At 32.1% G+C, this 20,184-nt stretch overlaps 3 protein-coding genes and 2 long non-coding RNA genes across 8 annotated transcripts in view; 3 read left to right on the top strand and 2 right to left on the bottom strand.

Annotated features, from left to right (window-relative positions):
• Positions 1 to 721: 721 nt before the first annotated feature.
• LOC149884467 (uncharacterized) lies at positions 722 to 1,578 on the bottom strand. Of its 3 annotated transcripts, none has more exons than XR_016454803.1 (2): positions 1,187 to 1,578; positions 722 to 1,099 (listed from the first exon to the last, which is right to left on the bottom strand). It is a non-coding gene; the product is annotated as an uncharacterized LOC149884467 (long non-coding RNA). The 3 variants fall into 3 exon arrangements; XR_016454804.1 differs by having other exon boundaries at positions 722 to 977; XR_016454805.1 differs by having other exon boundaries at positions 722 to 864.
• On the top strand, positions 1,020 to 9,123 carry LOC145186655 (uncharacterized). Its single transcript, XM_090095243.1, has 3 exons — positions 1,020 to 1,118; positions 2,179 to 6,362; positions 7,245 to 9,123. Exons 2-3 carry the CDS (start codon positions 3,665 to 3,667, stop codon positions 8,903 to 8,905), a joined length of 4,359 nt encoding a protein of 1,452 aa, XP_089951369.1. The 5' UTR covers positions 1,020 to 1,118; positions 2,179 to 3,664; the 3' UTR covers positions 8,906 to 9,123.
• Positions 8,691 to 11,996, bottom strand: LOC149884466 (zinc finger MYM-type protein 1-like). 2 transcript variants are annotated; one of them, XM_090095242.1, is made up of 5 exons: positions 11,746 to 11,996; positions 10,979 to 11,621; positions 9,187 to 10,903; positions 8,952 to 9,114; positions 8,691 to 8,849 (listed from the first exon to the last, which is right to left on the bottom strand). In XM_090095242.1, the coding sequence occupies exons 2-4, from the start codon at positions 11,604 to 11,606 to the stop codon at positions 8,979 to 8,981; spliced, it is 2,481 nt and encodes an 826-aa protein (XP_089951368.1). In that variant the 5' UTR covers positions 11,607 to 11,621; positions 11,746 to 11,996; the 3' UTR covers positions 8,691 to 8,849; positions 8,952 to 8,978. The 2 variants fall into 2 exon arrangements, with proteins under 2 accessions (XP_089951368.1, XP_089951367.1); XM_090095241.1 differs by having other exon boundaries at positions 9,011 to 9,114.
• A 4,096-nt stretch (positions 11,997 to 16,092) lies between these two features.
• Positions 16,093 to 17,260, top strand: LOC149884465 (uncharacterized). Its single transcript, XR_016454806.1, has 3 exons — positions 16,093 to 16,720; positions 16,890 to 16,977; positions 17,119 to 17,260. It is a non-coding gene; the product is annotated as an uncharacterized LOC149884465 (long non-coding RNA).
• Positions 17,261 to 18,678: 1,418 nt separating this feature from the next.
• LOC145186551 (major vault protein-like) overlaps positions 18,679 to 20,184 on the top strand; it is a 16,785-nt gene continuing 15,279 nt past the window's right edge. The window contains exons 1-3 of the mRNA XM_090095723.1: positions 18,679 to 18,876; positions 19,367 to 19,500; positions 19,653 to 19,719. Coding sequence (XP_089951849.1) covers positions 18,820 to 18,876; positions 19,367 to 19,500; positions 19,653 to 19,719 — 258 coding nt within the window. The 5' untranslated portion in view covers positions 18,679 to 18,819. The remainder of the gene's footprint in view (positions 18,877 to 19,366; positions 19,501 to 19,652; positions 19,720 to 20,184) is intronic.

Here is a 20,184-nt window from a genome sequence, read left to right as displayed (position 1 = left end):
TTTAATTGTTTAAAAAATTACATAACCGTTTGTATTACGTATCTTATTAATAAGAATTTATGATATCGTGTTATTTGAGAAGGTAATGGTGTAATGGAATTTACTTTTTTTAAAATTATCATCTATGCGGGGCAAGATGATAATTTGAGGTAACTTTGGTTAATGAGTTTTTTCCAGGCTATTTTTAATTTTTATATGGGTTTTTTTTATACATATGGGACGCATAATAATTTTTTTTCCACTTTTTGATAAAGTTTTGCTTATTGAAACAGTTATTGAATAAGATATAAGTGCTTTTCAAAACGTTCGTAATCTTGCCCCATGTTCCCCTACGCTTTTTTTTATAACATCAGAATTCGTAAACTACGAACATTTCTTCGTGACATACGAACGTCTGTCCATTACGTAAGTAAATTGGTTAATAACACAGGGCACCTTCGTTAAAACTATTGTATCAGAAGAAAAATGCAAAAAGTCATCAATTTCTTCTAATAGTTTTCTTAATAAAATCCGCGTAATGCAATTTCAATGTTGTAGACAATTTTTTGAAATTGTATTTTCTGAACTAAATGTATGATGCTATTTTAATTTAATTTACTTTCTTATTTTTTAAGTGAAAACTTATCTTGCCTTTTTTTCTAATAGCGCAACCTATTTAGGTACTATTTTTAACGCTTTTAACCTAAAAGTTAGGTCCCAAGTAAATATCAAACTGAAAATATCTCGCCAACCATTTTTATTCCTTATAATATCCTCAACTGATAAAAACTGTTTAAAAATCAATAAAAACAAAAACAAAATATAAGAAATCCAAAAACTACAACTATCTAAATACACTTTTGTCTTTTACATTGCGGCGATTTCCTAAAAAATGATAAGCTTTTTTAAAAAACACTTCAAAGAACATTTCTGTAGGTCCAGTCCATTTAAATGCCTCGCTTTTAGTCTTTGATAACCATCAAGGTGCGCGACGATTTCTATTCATTAATACTTAGCGAGATTAATATTATTAAGCAATTAGAGCTGATAATCCAACAGCTAAACGCAAACAAAATACTAACTCAAATAGATAAAATATTCAATGTTAAGTTCGTAGCAACTAAAAACAGTAAAAACAGGTACAAATTTATATTTTCAACTTTTCTTCTTAAAAATATAAATAACTTAAAAAAATTATAAAAAGTACCAATTCTTATCTTTCTTTATAAGAAGCATTGCTTTTGTTTACATTTTATACAGAACCAGTGATTTATTCAGCATTAAATGAAATGATAATTTCTTTGCTTTTCGCTCCTTGACATAATCACTTCTAGCTTTGAGGTTGCCAATAGTCTGATTTTACATCTGGGGAATAGGAGAAAAAAACCTTGACGAAATGATGTTATCATTATGATTAAAAATAGAGTAACAATGCTTTAATAAACAACAGCGAATTTTAACATAAAGTAAAACGTCCATTGATATAATTTATCTTGGTGTTATGATAGATGAGAAACTTTCATTCGAAAAACATTCAAAAGTTCGATTTTACGTCAACTTTGAAACACATCTTTTCGTCACTTATTATTTAAACATAAAAATAAAAATCGCTCTTAAAGTACTGTTATGATAAAAAAAAAAAACATTAAAAAGCAACGTCATTTTTTACATTTTTAATTAGCATATTAAAGATTAAAAGGGTTAGATTAAAAAGGAAAGAAATAGATAATAAAAATAAACTTACTACTACAAACAAAACGTTAAAACATACATAAAGATTTGTATTTGCAAATTACTGATAGGTTACTGCAACAGATAATAAAAATACATAGTATAAAAAATACAAGTCTTAAGGAATAGCAAAATGTTTAATGTTCAATTGATTCTTTGAAGTTTTTTTTACTATTACAGAAAATTGATTTACTACTAACGTTTACCATAATTTTTTTATAATAAACTTTAGTAGTTTAGATATGGTTAGGAAAACGATCCACCCAACTTAAAACAGTTCTTGACATTCATAGCAACCACCCCTTTAATCATCCTAAACCTAAACAAGGTTCCTTTACATATACCCAGCCATGCACCACATAAATTATAGGACTTTTAGGACCTTTCACGCATGTGCACTTGAAACAAGTAAAAATTGACCGAGGTGAAGCGGAGATTTTTTCAAATTAATAGCGGGAACTTTTTTAGATGTCTCAAACGAACATTTACCAGCTTCTTCCCCCGACTACACGGTTTTTCGCGAGAGTAGAAACTCTGAAAGAACTTCATGAATGCTATTGTGAAGGTAACTACTCTGCTGTAGTTTTACAAGGGATGTCCGGAGTAGGCAAATCACAAATTGCTCGAAAGTATGATAAAGATCAGGAACTGTTATACACCAATATTGTATGGTTTAATGCTAGTTTTCTAACCTTAAATCAATGCAAAACGGATCTTTGTCACGTCCTTGGGTTGGAAACTCACGACCAGAGCGGAAGGTATTTCAGTGAGGAAGACATATCTCAAAAAATTCATAAACACTTTTGCAACGAAAAAACGTTATACATTTACGACGACGTAGACGACGTAAGTGTTAAATCATTAGAAAACCAGCTTTCCTATCATAAAAATGCCTTTACTTTAATAACATCGAAATGGAAAGCGTGGAGCCCAAACATAAAAGTAATGAAGATAATGCCCTTTAGCGAGAAAGAAGGAGTTGAGTTTTTATCACAAAACACCACCGCCAGTGGCGATGTAAGTCAACTTCAACTGATTAGTCAAGAACTTGGCAATCATCCTTTAGCGCTTGACAAATCAGTTGATTACATGAACGCCACACGTATTTCGGCAAAAGAATACTTAACACTAATCAAAGTAAGCTCAATTGAAATCCTCAACTCAATGTCGCACAACGAAGCTGAAAACCAAAGCATAGGAAAATCAATCCGTGTTGTCTTATGCAAGCTAAAGATTAATGAAGAAAATACAGCTCTGGAGCTTTTAAAATGTCTGTTGAACTGTGATATAAAAAACATCCGACGTGAATTTATTCTAAATGTTGCCAAAGCTCTAGAGCTCCACGACCTCCATGAAGTAAGCAGAGCAATTACGATTTTAACGAACTTTTCAATAATTTCTCTTGAAGAAACTGACAATAAAAACACTTCCAACGATCTGTTCAGTCTTCACGAGCTGACGCAGAAAATATCTCAAACTGCACTAGCCGATATTGACAAGTACGAATAAACACTTTACATAAAACGCACTCTTAACATTTTTAAAAAAGCGCTTCAAAACTATACGAATTGCGACTCTTCGTGGCATTGGTTGAACCATTTCTTACTTATGTTCTGGAAAAATACAGAACAATTGGTAAATGAGTTTGAAAATCTGCAGCAAGAACTCAAAATCTGCTTGTACGCCAAAGGCCGTGTAAAAGAAGCTTCACAAGTATTATCAAAAATCTTTGAGAGCGTATTAGCTCACAATGAAGCGGACAGTGACTCAGTTATTAATGCAAGAGGTTGCTTAGCAGAGTGCAAGATAAACGAAGGACTTTACAATGAGGCAATCTCGTTACTTGAAGAAAACATCGTCTTAAATATAAAAAAGCATGGTAACCGACATCAGTCTGTTTTAGACACAAAACACAACGTTGCACTTTGCCAGATGCATTTGGGATTATACAAAGATGCTATTGAGAATGTTTAAAGCAGTTGAATCAATTGAATTAGAGACTTTAGGCAATCAACATCCGTCAACTTTAACCACACAACACAACGTTGCACATTGCCAAATGGATATGGGATTATACAAAGATGCCATTGAGAAGTTTAAAGCAATTGAATCAATTCGATTAGAGACTTTAGGTATTCGACATCCGTCAACTTTAACCACTCAACACAACGTTGCACATTGCCAGATGAATATGGGATTATACAAAGATGCCATTGAGAAGTTTAAAGCAGTTGAATCAATTGAATTAGAGACTTTAGGTGACAGACATCCGTCAACTTTAACCACTCAACACAACGTTGCAAATTGCCAGATTCAAATGGGATTATACAAAGATGCTATTGAGAAGTTTAAAGCAATTGAATCAATTCAATTAGAGATTTTAGGTGACCGACATCCGTCAACTTTAACCACTCAACACAACGTTGCAAATTGCCAGATTCAAATGGGATTATACAAAGATGCTATTGAGAAGTTTAAAGCAGTTGAATCAATTCAATTAGAGACTTTAGGTAATCAACATCCGTCAACATTAACCACTCAAAACAATGTTGCACATTGCCAGATTAAAATGGGATTATACAAAGATGCCATTGAGAAGTTTAAAGCAGTTGAATCAATTGAATTAGAGACTTTAGGTATTCGACATCCGTCAACTTTAACCACTCAACACAACGTTGCACATTGCCAGATGAATATGGGATTATACAAAGATGCCATTGAGAAGTTTAAAGCAGTTGAATCAATTGAATTAGAGACTTTAGGTAATCAACATCCGTCAACATTAACCACTCAAAACAATGTTGCACATTGCCAGATTAAAATGGGATTATACAAAGATGCCATTGAGAAGTTTAAAGCAGTTGAATCAATTGAATTAGAGACTTTAGGTATTCGACATCCGTCAACTTTAACCACTCAACACAACGTTGCACATTGCCAGATTCAAATGGGATTATACAAAGATGCCATTGAGAAGTTTAAAGCAGTTGAATCAATTGAATTAGAGACTTTAGGTAATCAACATCCGTCAACCTTAACCACTCAAAACAATGTTGCACATTGCCAGATTAAAATGGGATTATACAAAGATGCCATTGAGAAGTTTAAAGCAGTTGAATCAATTGAATTAGAGATTTTAGGTGACCGACATCCGTCAACTTTAACCACTCAACACAACGTTGCAAATTGCCAGATTCAAATGGGATTATACAAAGATGCTATTGAGAAGTTAAAAGCAGTTGAATCAATTCAATTAGAGACTTTAGGTAATCAACATCCGTCAACATTAACCACTCAAAACAATGTTGCACATTGCCAGATTAAAATGGGATTATACAAAGATGCCATTGAGAAGTTTAAAGCAGTTGAATCAATTGAATTAGAGACTTTAGGTATTCGACATCCGTCAACTTTAACCACTCAACACAACGTTGCACATTGCCAGATGAATATGGGATTATACAAAGATGCCATTGAGAAGTTTAAAGCAGTTGAATCAATTGAATTAGAGACTTTAGGTGACAGACATCCGTCAACTTTAACCACTCAACACAACGTTGCACATTGCCAGGTGAATATGGGATTATACAAAGATGCAATTAAGAAGTATAAAGCAATTGAATCAATTCAATTAGAGACATTAGGTGACCGACATCCGTCAACTTTATCCACTCAACAAAACGTTGCACACTGCCAGATGGATATGGGATTATACAAAGATGCCATTGAGAAGCTTAAAGCAATTGAATCAATTGAATTAGAGACTTTAGGTGACCGACATCCGTCAACTGTAAACACTCAACACAATTTTGCAAATTGCCAGATGAATATGGGATTATACGAAGATGCTATTGAGAAGTTTAAAGCAGTTGAATCAATTCAATTAGAGATTTTAGGTGACCGACATCCGTCAACTTTAACCACTCAACACAACGTTGCAAATTGCCAGATTCAAATGGGATTATACAAAGATGCCATTGAGAAGTTTAAAGCAGTTGAATCAATTGAATTAGAGACTTTAGGTAATCGACATCCGTCAACTTTAACCACTCAACACAACGTTGCACATTGCCAGGTGAATATGGGATTATACAAAGATGCAATTAAGAAGTATAAAGCAATTGAATCAATTCAATTAGAGACATTAGGTGACCGACATCCGTCAACTTTATCCACTCAACAAAACGTTGCACACTGCCAGATGGATATGGGATTATACAAAGATGCCATTGAGAAGCTTAAAGCAATTGAATCAATTGAATTAGAGACTTTAGGTGACCGACATCCGTCAACTGTAAACACTCAACACAATTTTGCAAATTGCCAGATGAATATGGGATTATACGAAGATGCTATTGAGAAGTTTAAAGCAGTTGAATCAATTCAATTAGAGATTTTAGGTGACCGACATCCGTCAACTTTAACCACTCAACACAACGTTGCAAATTGCCAGATTCAAATGGGATTATACAAAGATGCCATTGAGAAGTTTAAAGCAGTTGAATCAATTGAATTAGAGACTTTAGGTAATCGACATCCGTCAACTTTAACCACTCAACACAACGTTGCACATTGCCAGGTGAATATGGGATTATACAAAGATGCAATTAAGAAGTATAAAGCAATTGAATCAATTCAATTAGAGACATTAGGTGACCGACATCCGTCAACTTTATCCACTCAACAAAACGTTGCACACTGCCAGATGGATATGGGATTATACAAAGATGCCATTGAGAAGCTTAAAGCAATTGAATCAATTGAATTAGAGACTTAAGGTGACCGACATCCGTCAACTGTAAACACTCAACACAATTTTGCAAATTGCCAGATGAATATGGGATTATACGAAGATGCTATTGAGAAGTTTAAAGCAGTTGAATCAATTCAATTAGAGATTTTAGGTGACCGACATCCGTCAACTTTAACCACTCAACACAACGTTGCAAATTGCCAGATTCAAATGGGATTATACAAAGATGCCATTGAGAAGTTTAAAGCAGTTGAATCAATTGAATTAGAGACTTTAGGTAATCGACATCCGTCAACTTTAACCACTCAACACAACGTTGCACATTGCCAGGTGAATATGGGATTATACAAAGATGCCATTGAGAAGTTTAAAGCAATTGAACCAATTCAATTAGAGACTTTAGGTATTCGACATCCGTCAACTTTAACCACTCAACACAACGTTGCACATTGCCAGATGAATATGGGATTATACAAAGATGCCATTGAGAAGCTTAAAGCAGTTGAATCAATTGAATTAGAGACTTTAGGTGATCGACATCCGTCAACTTTAACCACTCAACACAACGTTGCACATTGCCAGATTCAAATGGGATTATACAAAGATGCTATTGAGAAGTTTACAGCAGTTGAATCAATTCAATTAGAGACTTTAGGTAATCAACATCCGTCAACATTAACCACTCAAAACAATGTTGCACATTGCCAGATTAAAATGGGATTATACAAAGATGCCATTGAGAAGTTTAAAGCAGTTGAATCAATTGAATTAGAGACTTTAGGTAATCGACATCCGTCAACTTTAACCACTCAACACAACGTTGCACATTGCCAGATGAATATGGGATTATACAAAGATGCCGTTGAGAACTTTAAAGCAATTGAATCAATTCAACTAGAAACTTTAGGTGACCGACATTCCTCGACTTTAAGCACTCAACACAGCATTGCACTTTGCCAGATGGATATGGGATTATACAAGGATGCCATTGAGAAGTTTAAAGCAGTTGAATCAATTGAATTAGAGACTTTAGGTGACAGACATCCGTCAACTTTAACCACTCAACACAACGTTGCAAATTGCCAGATTCAAATGGGATTATACAAAGATGCTATTGAGAAGTTTAAAGCAATTGAATCAATTCAATTAGAGATTTTAGGTGACCGACATCCGTCAACTTTAACCACTCAACACAACGTTGCAAATTGCCAGATTCAAATGGGATTATACAAAGATGCTATTGAGAAGTTTAAAGCAGTTGAATCAATTCAATTAGAGACTTTAGGTAATCAACATCCGTCAACATTAACCACTCAAAACAATGTTGCACATTGCCAGATTAAAATGGGATTATACAAAGATGCCATTGAGAAGTTTAAAGCAATTGAATCAATTCAACTAGAAACTTTAGGTGACCGACATTCCTCGACTTTAAGCACTCAACACAGCATTGCACTTTGCCAGATGGATATGGGATTATACAAGGATGCCATTGAGAAGTTTAAAGCAGTTGAATCAATTGAATTAGAGACTTTAGGTGACAGACATCCGTCAACTTTAACCACTCAACACAACGTTGCAAATTGCCAGATTCAAATGGGATTATACAAAGATGCTATTGAGAAGTTTAAAGCAATTGAATCAATTCAATTAGAGATTTTAGGTGACCGACATCCGTCAACTTTAACCACTCAACACAACGTTGCAAATTGCCAGATTCAAATGGGATTATACAAAGATGCTATTGAGAAGTTTAAAGCAGTTGAATCAGTTCAATTAGAGACTTTAGGTAATCAACATCCGTCAACATTAACCACTCAAAACAATGTTGCACATTGCCAGATTAAAATGGGATTATACAAAGATGCCATTGAGAAGTTTGAAGCAGTTGAATCAATTGAATTAGAGACTTTAGGTATTCGACATCCGTCAACTTTAACCACTCAACACAACGTTGCACATTGCCAGATGAATATGGGATTATACAAAGATGCCATTGAGAAGTTTAAAGCAGTTGAATCAATTGAATTAGAGACTTTAGGTGACAGACATCCGTCAACTTTAACCACTCAACACAACGTTGCACATTGCCTGATGAATATGGGATTATACAAAGATGCCGTTGAGAACTTTAAAGCAATTGAATCAATTCAACTAGAAACTTTAGGTGACCGTCATTCCTCGACTTTAAGCACTCAACACAGCATTGCACTTTGCCAGATGGATATGGGATTATACAAGGATGCCATTGAGAGACTTAGAGCAGTTGAATTAATTCCAGTGCAGTGGCGTGGTACATTTGGGCCCCCCCCCAAATCATTTTTTTGGGCCCTATTTTTGTGGCATCACATTACAGGATATATATGCGTCACATTTTTTCTAAAGGCTAAAAACATCAAAAATAAGACATATAAGTATAGACAAACGTATATGTACGGATAATTATCAGAATAATGTTTGTTATATTATATTGGTAATACTTCAAAACCTGTAATAAATCACATATTCACAATTGTCACAGAAATGACTTGTGGCGAACTTTCATACTTGCAAATTTGTTGATTATCTCCTCATAATTTAATTTTCTTGCCACATCGTTCTCAATTGACAGCATCGCCAGAGAAGACAAGCGGTCATCAACCATTGTTGACCTATAAAAAGTGAAAAGAAATGCATAGAGCTACATCTATTATGTATAAAGTAGCAAGATTAAATATACTGACCTATGAAAAGTCTTAATCAATTTTAGCTTGCTGAAGCTACGTTCAGCACTTGCGACAGTTACTGGTGAGGTAAGGATTATGCGTAACACAATGGCAAGATTTGGATAAGTTTCTTGCAGCTCTTCTTTATAAATGTAATTAAGAAAATCATGTGCAGATTTCATGTGAGTACTTTCTTTCTCCTGTACCACTATGACAAATCGTTTTAATTCCATTTCCAGATCATCCGAATCTATATCGCCAAGCTTTGCTTGCAAATTTTTGCAATATAAAGACAAAGAATTTTCTTTACAGATTTGAATAAGATTCTCAGAACGGTATAGGAAGTCATAGAGCTCTGTGATACTACTGACTTGTTCAAAACGCTCCTTTACTGATCCCATTGACATATCAAGGAGTGGTAAAAAGAAATCAACTTTAAACTTCTGTTCTAATTGGATGGTGTGAGCTTCATCGGCACACTCGTATGAATGAATCATCTTTTTTTGTCGGGAACGCACTTCTGGAAAAATTTTTGCAATGTCCAACACTTCTGCGATTTCTGATGCTTTCATGTGTGCGTCTGAAAATCCAGTTTCACGATATTGCTGAAGAAATGCATATGTGGCCTTTATTTCACTATCCAAGACATCAAGGGAAGTTGTAGAGGACTGCAGAAGCTTACTTGATTTGTTAATTTGGTATAAAACGTCATACCAAATAACGATTGACAATATGAATGGCCATGTCATCATATATTCCATCAGCGAACATACTTCTGTAGCTGTTGCGCCATCTCTCTTCTCTAGAGCATACACTTCCAATTTTTCTAATGCCTCTAATATCTCTTTCAGGTGATAGCGAAGAGGTTTCACACAGTTTATTCTACTTTCCCATCTGGTATCGGATTGAGGCTTGACAGAAATGGGTATACATGACTTTAAAATATGCCATCGAGCAGGAGATGATGAAAAGAGTGTATACAATCTTGAAAGAACTCCGAAAAAAGTAATTGCACTGTTGGATGACTTTGCACCGTCAACAATGACTAGATTAAGTGAATGGTTTGCACACGGAACATATAGAGCTTTGGGATTCATTTGAAGAAGCCTAGCTTGAACACCCTTTGCCTTTCCTTTCATGTTAGCACCGTTATCATAGGATTGGCCTCGACAGTCAAGAATATTTAATTCCCACTTTTTTGTCTGATCTAGAAAGGCATCCAAAAGCCCTTTTCCAGTGGTATCATCTACCTTGAGATATCCAAAGAAATTTTCAGAAATGTTGATACCTGTCCCAGGAATGCAAACTACTGATCGTAGGATTATGCTCATTTGTTCTTTATGTGAAACGTCTGGCGTACAATCCAAAATAATGGAAAAATATTTCGCTTTCTTTACTTTGGAAAGGTTTTCGGCTTCAATCTCCTTGGCTAACAATTCAATCAACTCATTCTGGGTATCATTGCTCAAATAATGTTCATTAGTTTCTTTCTTCTGAATCCGACGTAAAAGTTCATCGAGCACACTATCATACTTCGCCATCAATTCAAACAACCCAAGAAAGTTTCCATTGTTCTTGGAACCAATGACCTCTTGTGAACCACGGAATCCAAGATTCCTCGCAGAAAGAAATAGAGTGATGTCTAGTAATCGTTCCAATACTGCTCTCCAAAATTTTCGCTCTTTTTGAAGCAACTTGTATTGATGCTCATCAATGGTTGTTTGATTCATTATGCCTGCAATGTTGAATTTGGTAAAATATATAAATATTTATTATATTTAATGACAAAATTTTTTTTAAAACAGTTTACCTTTTCGTAATGTCATCCACTGTTCAAAGCACCTGAGATGTGTACTTCCTGTTTCATGATCATTCAGTTTTTTGGATAAACCTTCCCATGTGTTCATCCCTTGTCGGAATGGTGAATCTGATATACCAAAAAGTTTGCAACAGAAGCAAAAAACTTTATTACTTTTCATAGAATACACAAGCCATGACCGTACAATAGTTTCTCCATTCTTCATCTGTCGTTTATAATAAGTCACTGAAAATCGTCGTCTTTCTTGATTGTGTGGAAAATCTATCTCAATTTGCTTTACACCACGTTCAACAATGTCACACCTCTGTGCATCAGAAACATTTTCTGGCCAATCAGAAGGATCATCACTGAGAAAAAGAAGTGGCAGTGTTGTGGCAGTTGGTATACACTCACAGATTGCCATATTAGAGTCTCCTTCAGCAGACAAACCAAAACAAGAAACAGAATCATTTTCTGCATTGGCTGTAACATCATTATTGGTTTCTGTTATTGCTACTGATTCACCATCAGCTTGAACTGCTGGTTTCAAAAATTGTGTAAGTTTGGGGTACTTAGTTATTACTTCCCTGGCTGCAGCTGCTTCTCTTCTCTTAGCTGCACCACTTTTCACTTTCTTCATTCCAATAATTAATACCTAAAAATAGAACAGATAGTTTATAAAATTTACTTTTAGGTCCTACTATAGTACTATACCTATTTAATTTATACAAATAAATTAAATGAAAAATAATAATGTCTCCTAAAAATAATAAACTTACCGGCTCAGCTGATTCAGCCACGCTCACTACGAATTTTGAATAATGACGATTGCGTTTCGGTTTAACCAACTACACACACATCATACAGTCAAATGAAGCAACTGACACGCAGAAATCAATATTTCAAATCGTATTTCAACTCACAATTTTTTATTACTATTCTAGAAAGTTATTAAAAAAATTAAAGAAAATACTTTTTAAAATATTATAAAATTTTAAAATGTTGTATTGCTGACGGCCCACCGGGAAATATCCCGGTGTAAAAACTCCATGTGAAATAGGAAAACTCATCTTTAAATAAACTGTTCATTATAATATAAATTTGTCAATCTAGTTTGTTTTATTTACATAATTTTTTGCATGCTATTTATGATATCATAATTTGTATTATAATTTTTATTGGTTTGTAACAATTCTATTTGTCGGTTAATATTTCTCTGTAATGTCTTCAAATTTTGATTTTATATTTATATCCAGAGTTTTAAATTGTTATTTAATCTTTTGAAAATGTAGTATGTTAACTACGAAACATGTCAAGATTAAAAAATTCCGTGTTTTTCATAAAAGTATGAGTAAAAATTTTAGAGTTAAGCTACTATATAGATACAGAAACTAAACAAGGATGTCCATTCTCATCAGTTGTTTTTTTTCACATTAAAATTGTCTTAGTAGCATTTATTTTATTTTATAGTTTGAATATAATTGATAATTATCTGTTAAAATAATAAAATGCCATAAAAAATTTTATCATTTTTTAAAAAACGGGCCCCTTATATCTCGTGGGCCCCCCCCAAATGGGGGGTTTGGGGGGCCTTTGCCACGGCACTGATTAATTCAATTAGAGACCTTAGGTAATCAACATCATTCAACTTTAATCACTTAACTCAATATTTCACATTGCCAAGTTAATATGGGATTATACAAAGATGCTATTGTAAGATGTAGAGATGTTGAAACAGTTCTTTTAAAAACATTTGGTTATCAACACGAATCAACTTTAGCTGCTCAAAGCAACATCGCACGGTGTAAGATGTTTATGGGTTTGTTTAACGATGCTCTTGAAATATTTAGAGAAACTGAGTTGTTGTTCTTAGAAACTCAAGGAAGTAAGAATATATCTACGTTAACTGTTCAATCATATATTGGCTATTGTATGATTGCCATGGGTTTATATAAAGACGCCATAGAACAACTTGGAAAAGTTAAAAAAGTGCAGCAATCGGTGGTAGGATTAGCACATCCGTTATTTTTAAACACTCATTCGTATAATATAAAATGTCTTATGAAAATGGGACTTTTTAGTGATGCTCTTAGAAAACTGAAAAAAGTTGAAACAGTTTTGTTGGAGACATTTGGTGATTGCCATCCATCGTTTTTGATTAATCAAAGAGATATTGCGGTTTGTTTTGTAGAGTTGGGTTATTTCGAGGAAGGGTTGAAAGCATTGAGCGCTGTTAGAAAATTACTTACGGACTCTTTAGGAAAGAAACATCCTTTAACTTTGTCAACTTGGCGCAAAGAGGTAGTGTGTAAGTTTGAAACACGTTCGTATGACAAAGTATTACTTAAGGATTGTGAAGCAGAACTTCAGGAACTTGAAGTTTCTTTGCTAGAAGTGCTAGGTGAAAAACATCCTTTAACATTGACAGTTCAGTGTCATATTGGATATTGTCTATTTGAAAAGAGATTACAAGATGACGCTCTGAATAGACTACTAGCAGTTGAGAAAATGCAGCTAAAAACGTTAGGCTCTCGTCATCCATCGGTCGTAGTAACACGACACGGGGTGGCTAAGTGTTTAATGACTAAGGAATTGTTTGTAGAGGCAAAAGGAATTTTGAAAGAAATAGAGTCAATACAGTTAGAGACTTTATGTGAGGGTCACCGAGAAAGAGAATTAACGAAGTGCGACTTAGCCAACTGTGAGTTGCACATGCAGAGTTTTCACTGATATCCATTGGAGAGAAAGAGTTCAACGTTGGGCTCCATGACAACGCATCATTCATTGAAGGATATTAGGCTCTTTTAAAATATTTATTCTGTGACGTAATGGAATCTTATCTTCATGATGTCCTCTCTTACGCAATCCATACTTCAGGAAAATGTTTTTGAAATGCTCTTTGTTTTATATTTTGTTTGATATTTATTTAAGTCGTATTCAATTCTTATTGTTTGTTTGCTTTTTTTTTACATTTTCCATGATTATTTCTTATTTTTGCTTTTATGGAGTGTCTTCTAATATTTTCGATTTATTATTATTTTATTCGTTCATTTTCGCTTTTAAATATCATCTTTTATGTCATCATTTTTCTTCAATATTTAAAAAAAAACCTTGTGTTCTTAATTTTTTTATTGAAAGTGTTTTTAGAATCGGAAAATCGCTTTTTATTCAATGTCCTTTGCAAGCCTTTACTTTTCTCCAAGTTGTTGAGAACAGAATATAATTATTGGAATATCGTTCAAGATTTTAATTGATTGCGAAAATCGGCAATAACATTAAGTTATGTTTTGTATATTGGTAAAAGAAATGTGAAAAAATTTAAGAAAAAGTTATTTATGTGCTCATAGACATGTGCTATTACCCCATGTTTATTAGCACATAAATAACTTTTTCTTAAATTTTTTACTAAAAATTTACAATCAGAAAAATTCAACTCTTCTTTCTACAGATTTTCTATGTAGACGAAGCTGCTACTGCTGAAGTTAACAAAAACTCCTTGAAACTGTCCTAGTGAATGAAAATAAGTTAAGTTGATTCTAGCATAGTCACAAGAATATATAATCTGGAAACAAACAAAAGCGTTTTGTTTATGTTATTGTTCAAGAAATTACTCTTTCTCATTCTTCCAAAGGTGCACAGTAACACAAATAAACAAAAAAATTGCATGGCGAAAGTTCTTAAATTTTCAAATTTCCCCTAGTTTATGTAAAGTTTTTAAATTTTCAATTTTCCCCAAATGATGCAGATGAGTTGTGGCATAAGCTAAAGAGTGTTTTTAAATAGTTTAAGAGTGACCCTGAGAATGATTACTCAATATTTTTTGGACTTCTGTCGGAAAATCTGCCTAAAACCTGTCTAAACATCTTGAAGAATGCACTTTTTCAAATACTATATTGCAGGACGTAGCAAATGATATTTTAAACTACCTTACCAATAAAAACAATCTCAATGGTTATAAATATGATAAATCAACCCTGAATATGGAGGATGCAGAAGTAAAAAGTTTGCAATATTTAGCTAGTTATGTTATACACAAACTGTCCAATAAGTTAACAGTAAATATAACAGTTACATCTAGTTTTAACAATGTTTGTATGTCAAATGATACTTCTGTTACAAACAATATTAAAACAAATGTGCTTGAGCAGATTATCAGTTTGTTTGTAGGAGTTCAAACATTTTCATATGCAAAAGATAAATGTGAAAAACACAAAGTTGCAAAGTAAGACTCCAAAGAAAGATCACTGGAAACTGAAATGAAGAAACTTAGCTGCAGCAATAAACTTGTGTAAATTAAAATGTTTTAAAACTGCTATTAATCTAAAAAAAAAAAAGTATTTTTTAATTGTTATAAAAAACTACTTATTATAAATTCAAAGGCGTAAATCAGTAGATTATGTATAGATAACATGACGTTAAACTGATCATATAATAGGGCTGGCAAGGCTCTTTAGCCTTGGTAAAGACAACTTCCTTAGAAGAATAAAAAATCTGCAATATAAAACTCCCAATTTAAATGCGGGTAATGTCAGCAGGAGCTAGTAAACCTTTGATGGTAAACCCCCTAGAGGTATTATCATAATTAAAAAATACTCAGTTCTGATCTGCAAAACAAGTTAACATCAGGAAGGGCATACAAATTTAATAAATTGCTCCAACTTCACTGTCATATTTACTTATTTAAATATGACATTAAGCTTCAATAATATGATACTTATATTAGAAAATGACGCTATGGAAAACTGTCCATAGTACATGCACACATATAGTGCATATAGTATATATAGTTTATATATATATATATATGTATATATACAAAATATATATATATAAAATACACACACATGTATATGTACACAAATATATATGTCAAGCAAAAAAAAAATATGTTGAAAAAGCTTTTCTTTTAAAAATAAGAAAAGGTAAGAAAAGATAATAAGTAATATTTGATTACTACTGATAACTACTGATAAGTACTGATAAATACTGTAAGTAAAAGTAAATGATATTTAATAACTTATCAGTATATATCTTTAAAAAAATAACACTTTTATAAATATTGTTGTTTTGCATGACATACCTTTTTCTTTTATATTCTTTAATATTAAATAACTAGTTAAACATACGCACATACGCACATACGTACATACATACATACATACATACATACATACATACATACATACATACATACATACATACATACATACATACATACATACATACATACATACATACATACATACATACATACATACATACATACATACATACATACATACATACATACATGCATGCATGCATGCATGCATGCATGCATTCATACATACATACATACATACATACATACATACATACATACATACATACATACATACATACATACATACATACATACATACATACATACATACATACATACATACATACATACATACATACATACATACATACATACATACATACATACATACATACATACATACATACATACATACATACATACATACATACATACATACATACATACATACATACATACATACATACATACATACATGCATGCATTCATACATACATCTAAGTTGTTAATTTTTCAATTACTACTACAAGTTTTGTGAAATTTTCATTTTTCAGCAAATGTAATAATGATAAAAAACAAGACAAGTTTTGAAAGTACAAGGAAAAGTTGCAAAATCCAAATGTTTTTCATCAATTATTTGTCTTTTGTCAACCTTGAAGCTTTTATTAGTGGTGGGTTTACATAAAACCTATACAAATATAAGAGAGAAATTTTTTAAATTTCTTCCTTGAATTCCATTAAAATTTTTTTTTTCATTATATGATAACTACATTATAATGTGTATAAATTACAAGGTCCTGGATTAATATTGACAATTTTTTTAATCCTTGTTTCTCATAGGACAATGAACAATAAATATCAAGCACTCTTCAAAATGCAATATATGGGAATGAGATCATAGTGTTAAGCAGTTTGTTTCATCGCAAATGTAAGAAATGATAATATTAAATACTAATTAATCTTTTTTTTTTACCAATAATTGATCATTTTAAATAATTTTGTTAAATCTCACAATAGGGTTTTTCTAAATTTCATTTTGTCATCCAGCTTCTCCATTGTTAATTTTTAGAAAATACTTTGGAAAACTATTGGAAGTTGACGAAGGGTGATATATCCAAGGTTATGTAAAGCAAATGATGGATCAAATTGGTGGCAGGGCCAGTAAACCTAGTTTTAATGCAACTTAAAAGACAATCTTAAACTGTATTTTGTTTTAGAAAGAAAATATTTTACTACCTTATGTTTATCTATAAGTTTTTATTTCCTAAACTCAAGTAAGTTATTATCTCCTGATTTGTTAGAGTCAAATGTTAAGATGTAGCCTGTGTTTGGGGTAATGAAAAGTGAAAAAATAAAATTATCAGGAAAAATACACACCAGGGTTGACCTTTAGCCTTTTTGTATTATAGGCGAGTGACAAATACCCCTTAAAAAGTCAAAAGACTTTTAGGGGTGTTTTACTATGTTTTTCCTATTTCTGCCGTGCAAGTTTCGAATTTTGCAAAAAAAAAAAAGTGTACAAAGTTGAATAGGTTTGGAACATTTAAATTCGAATCTAAGAACATAGCTAAAATCTATAAGTGTTTTTATACGAAAGCTAAAATTTTACAAGGCCTAAAAGAAATCCATCATTCAAAAAAAGTATGAAGATTTTTAGTGCCAGTTTCTTCACATTCGAATCGAAGAAAGATCTAGTAAATTATCCAATTTTTTCCTTAAGAAAAATTTGGTTGAACCAATAAAGGCATTTCTGAGCAGTATTCTCAAAAATGATGTAATATTTTGGAATCTCAAGTTCAATAAGAACTTATACTTTAAATAGGTAAATATAATCATTTATATTTAATAAAAATAAAGTACTATTATTTCTTAAATATGAATGTATAGATTTGGTAGATGTATATTTTTATCTATTATCGGCTATTTCTATAAAAACAATGTCGGCCTTTGATAACGGTATACTAAACGTCTAACTGTTAATGCAATCAATCCCGCGAGGTGAATACACATCACACGCGTTTAAACAAAAATAACACGAAAAAAAAACGAAATTTTCTCAGACTGGCCTTAAATCACCCGATTAGTCATAAGGTTATAAAATTGTATGCCAAAACAGTCCGAAACAGACGCATGTGAATTTTTTTCTAAAAGTCCAGATGGCGATGCTCCACTGTTTAATCCGGACTGTTGCAACCAATTTCACTCTTAGAAAGCCTTCTGATGTTCACGTTTTGATAAAAAAAAAAAAATAAATAAATAATAAATTCTAAGAAGAATAAATAATTTTTAAAATACTTGTAATTTGTATCTAAAATAAGCAGGTCATGAAATAATTAAGGGGCAGGTGTGTAGCAGCCACAGATATAGCAGAATACGTTCGCAGAGTTCAATTAGGAAGCATTCTCTTCGGGTTGCTTTTAGACTTAAAATAGTATTTTAAAAGTCAAAAAGCAACCCAAAGTATTGAAAAGCATTTCTTGTCGCTCTCTTTTCTAGTGTGATTTTTTGACACATGAAAAATCCAAAAGATCCAATAATCGTTAATGCTTTAAATGTTGCGCAGCTTAAAGGACGGAGAGACTACGTCATTAACGTCGTTATCTAGCCTGAAATTTGTATGTTTTCATTTATTTTTTCACGGTATCTTTTTAAAAAATTCATTCAGGCTACATAAAACTTGTGATTGTTGTGACGAACGACTTCGTCTCTTGACTGAAACTTGCAAAGGTGTGTCCAAATACTATCAAAACAACCCAGTTTTAGTTTTGAAATGGCTGCAAATATTCTGAGATTAAAACCCTTAGAATTTGCCCATATTTTAGATCTGGTAAGATTTTTAGTGGTATACTTATACTTATGTATGTCATTTTCTAAGCCAACAAATGTATACAAATTTTACAAACTATATAAGAATTCATTCGGTTAAATCAACACATCTCAATTTTTTTTTTTAAAGTATTCAGTTAATTTCTGTGGTCTGATATTTTTCTGACTTTTAAGATAATTGGAGTGAGTTGCTTGCAATATATTTTTAGCAATTTTATTTTACTGTGTTCTGATATCCATTATTTTACTTTATAGTAATCATCATTTGGTTAGTACTTTTAAAATTGTTTCTTTAATTATTATTTTTGTATAAGAATATATTTAGGTAATTATACTGTGTATGGGCTTTCATATAATTTAAGAATTGGTAAATTGGTATTTAAAGTAGAATGATAAATAAATTGGTAATAAATAATAATTGATAACAAATTGGTAATAAATAAATGATAAATAAATTGATAATTTAAAGTAGAAAGATTTTTTCTTATTAGAATTCCAACATCACATATGTAGAGATTGGTCCATCAACACTTATTTTGCAAGAAAATCAGGTTGTTGTTCATGGACCTGCCCCTTTTGTTGTTATTCCTCCTGGTTCATATTGTATAATAGAAAATCCTGCTAAGTGAGTATCATGCAGAATTTTAGCTATTTCCTCAATTTTATTTTTATCTAAAAGTTACGTTTTACTTAAAAGTTACAGAATTGATTTTTTACATCATTAATTTATTTAAATTGATATTTAAGCGATTTCTATTGAATTTATTGCACTTATAGGCTTCCTGTTCCTTATGGACAACAAGCAGAGCTGATGTTTGCACAGGAAGAAGTTCGATTACACCAGGTATGAAAAAGAAACTGCAATTTCATGTTCATTATTTTACTTAACGTTTATTTTATGTTTACAATCTTAAGACTCTATATCTCATGTTTGTTGCCTGATTCTTAATGAGATATATGTTTTATTTATATCAAATAAAAGGGTATATTGGACTTTTTTTTAAAATAAAAAATCTTAAATGGTTTTCAATTTATAACTATTTTTTTCTTTGGATTTTGGTGTTTAAACTGAAAGTGAAAGTAAAAATTAACACATTGTATGACTGCTCAGCATAAATAAGGCAGCTGTGAACTGCACGCTGTAAATTTCCCTGATGTATGTCATCCATTAATTTTAATATATGATCTCAGTTTTAATAATTAACAATAAAGAATAAATGATTTAGAGCTATTTTTGGACCACTGTGTTAAAGCAATTGCATATCCACTTTGAAGCATGTTCCTTATATAGAGCATATCCCTCCCTCCC

The sequence above is a fragment of the Hydra viridissima genome, unplaced genomic scaffold (assembly GCF_058129835.1).
Source record: "Hydra viridissima isolate aposymbiotic clone 2 unplaced genomic scaffold, HvirCarnegie_v1 scaffold_8, whole genome shotgun sequence".
NCBI lineage: Eukaryota > Metazoa > Cnidaria > Hydrozoa > Anthoathecata > Hydridae > Hydra > Hydra viridissima.
The sequence above is the reverse complement of the archived record's forward strand: the minus strand, read 5'-3'. Positions and strand labels throughout refer to the sequence as shown.

What these genes read in the sequence shown, in the direction of transcription:
- LOC145186655 (XM_090095243.1), top strand. Translation starts at nt 3,665, where the DNA reads ATGCTATTGAGAATGTTTAAAGCAGTTGAATCAATTGAATTAGAGACT. An exon ending in AATTCAATTAGAGACATTAG is followed by an intron (nt 6,363 to 7,244) that starts GTGACCGACATC and finishes TAGAGACTTTAG; the next exon opens with GTAATCGACATCCGTCAACT.
- LOC149884466 (XM_090095241.1), bottom strand. Translation starts at nt 11,606, where the DNA reads ATGAAGAAAGTGAAAAGTGGTGCAGCTAAGAGAAGAGAAGCAGCTGCA. An exon ending in GTGGATGACATTACGAAAAG is followed by an intron (nt 10,904 to 10,978) that starts GTAAACTGTTTT and finishes TCAACATTGCAG; the next exon opens with GCATAATGAATCAAACAACC. An exon ending in TTGATTAAGACTTTTCATAG is followed by an intron (nt 9,115 to 9,186) that starts GTCAGTATATTT and finishes CACTTTTTATAG; the next exon opens with GTCAACAATGGTTGATGACC.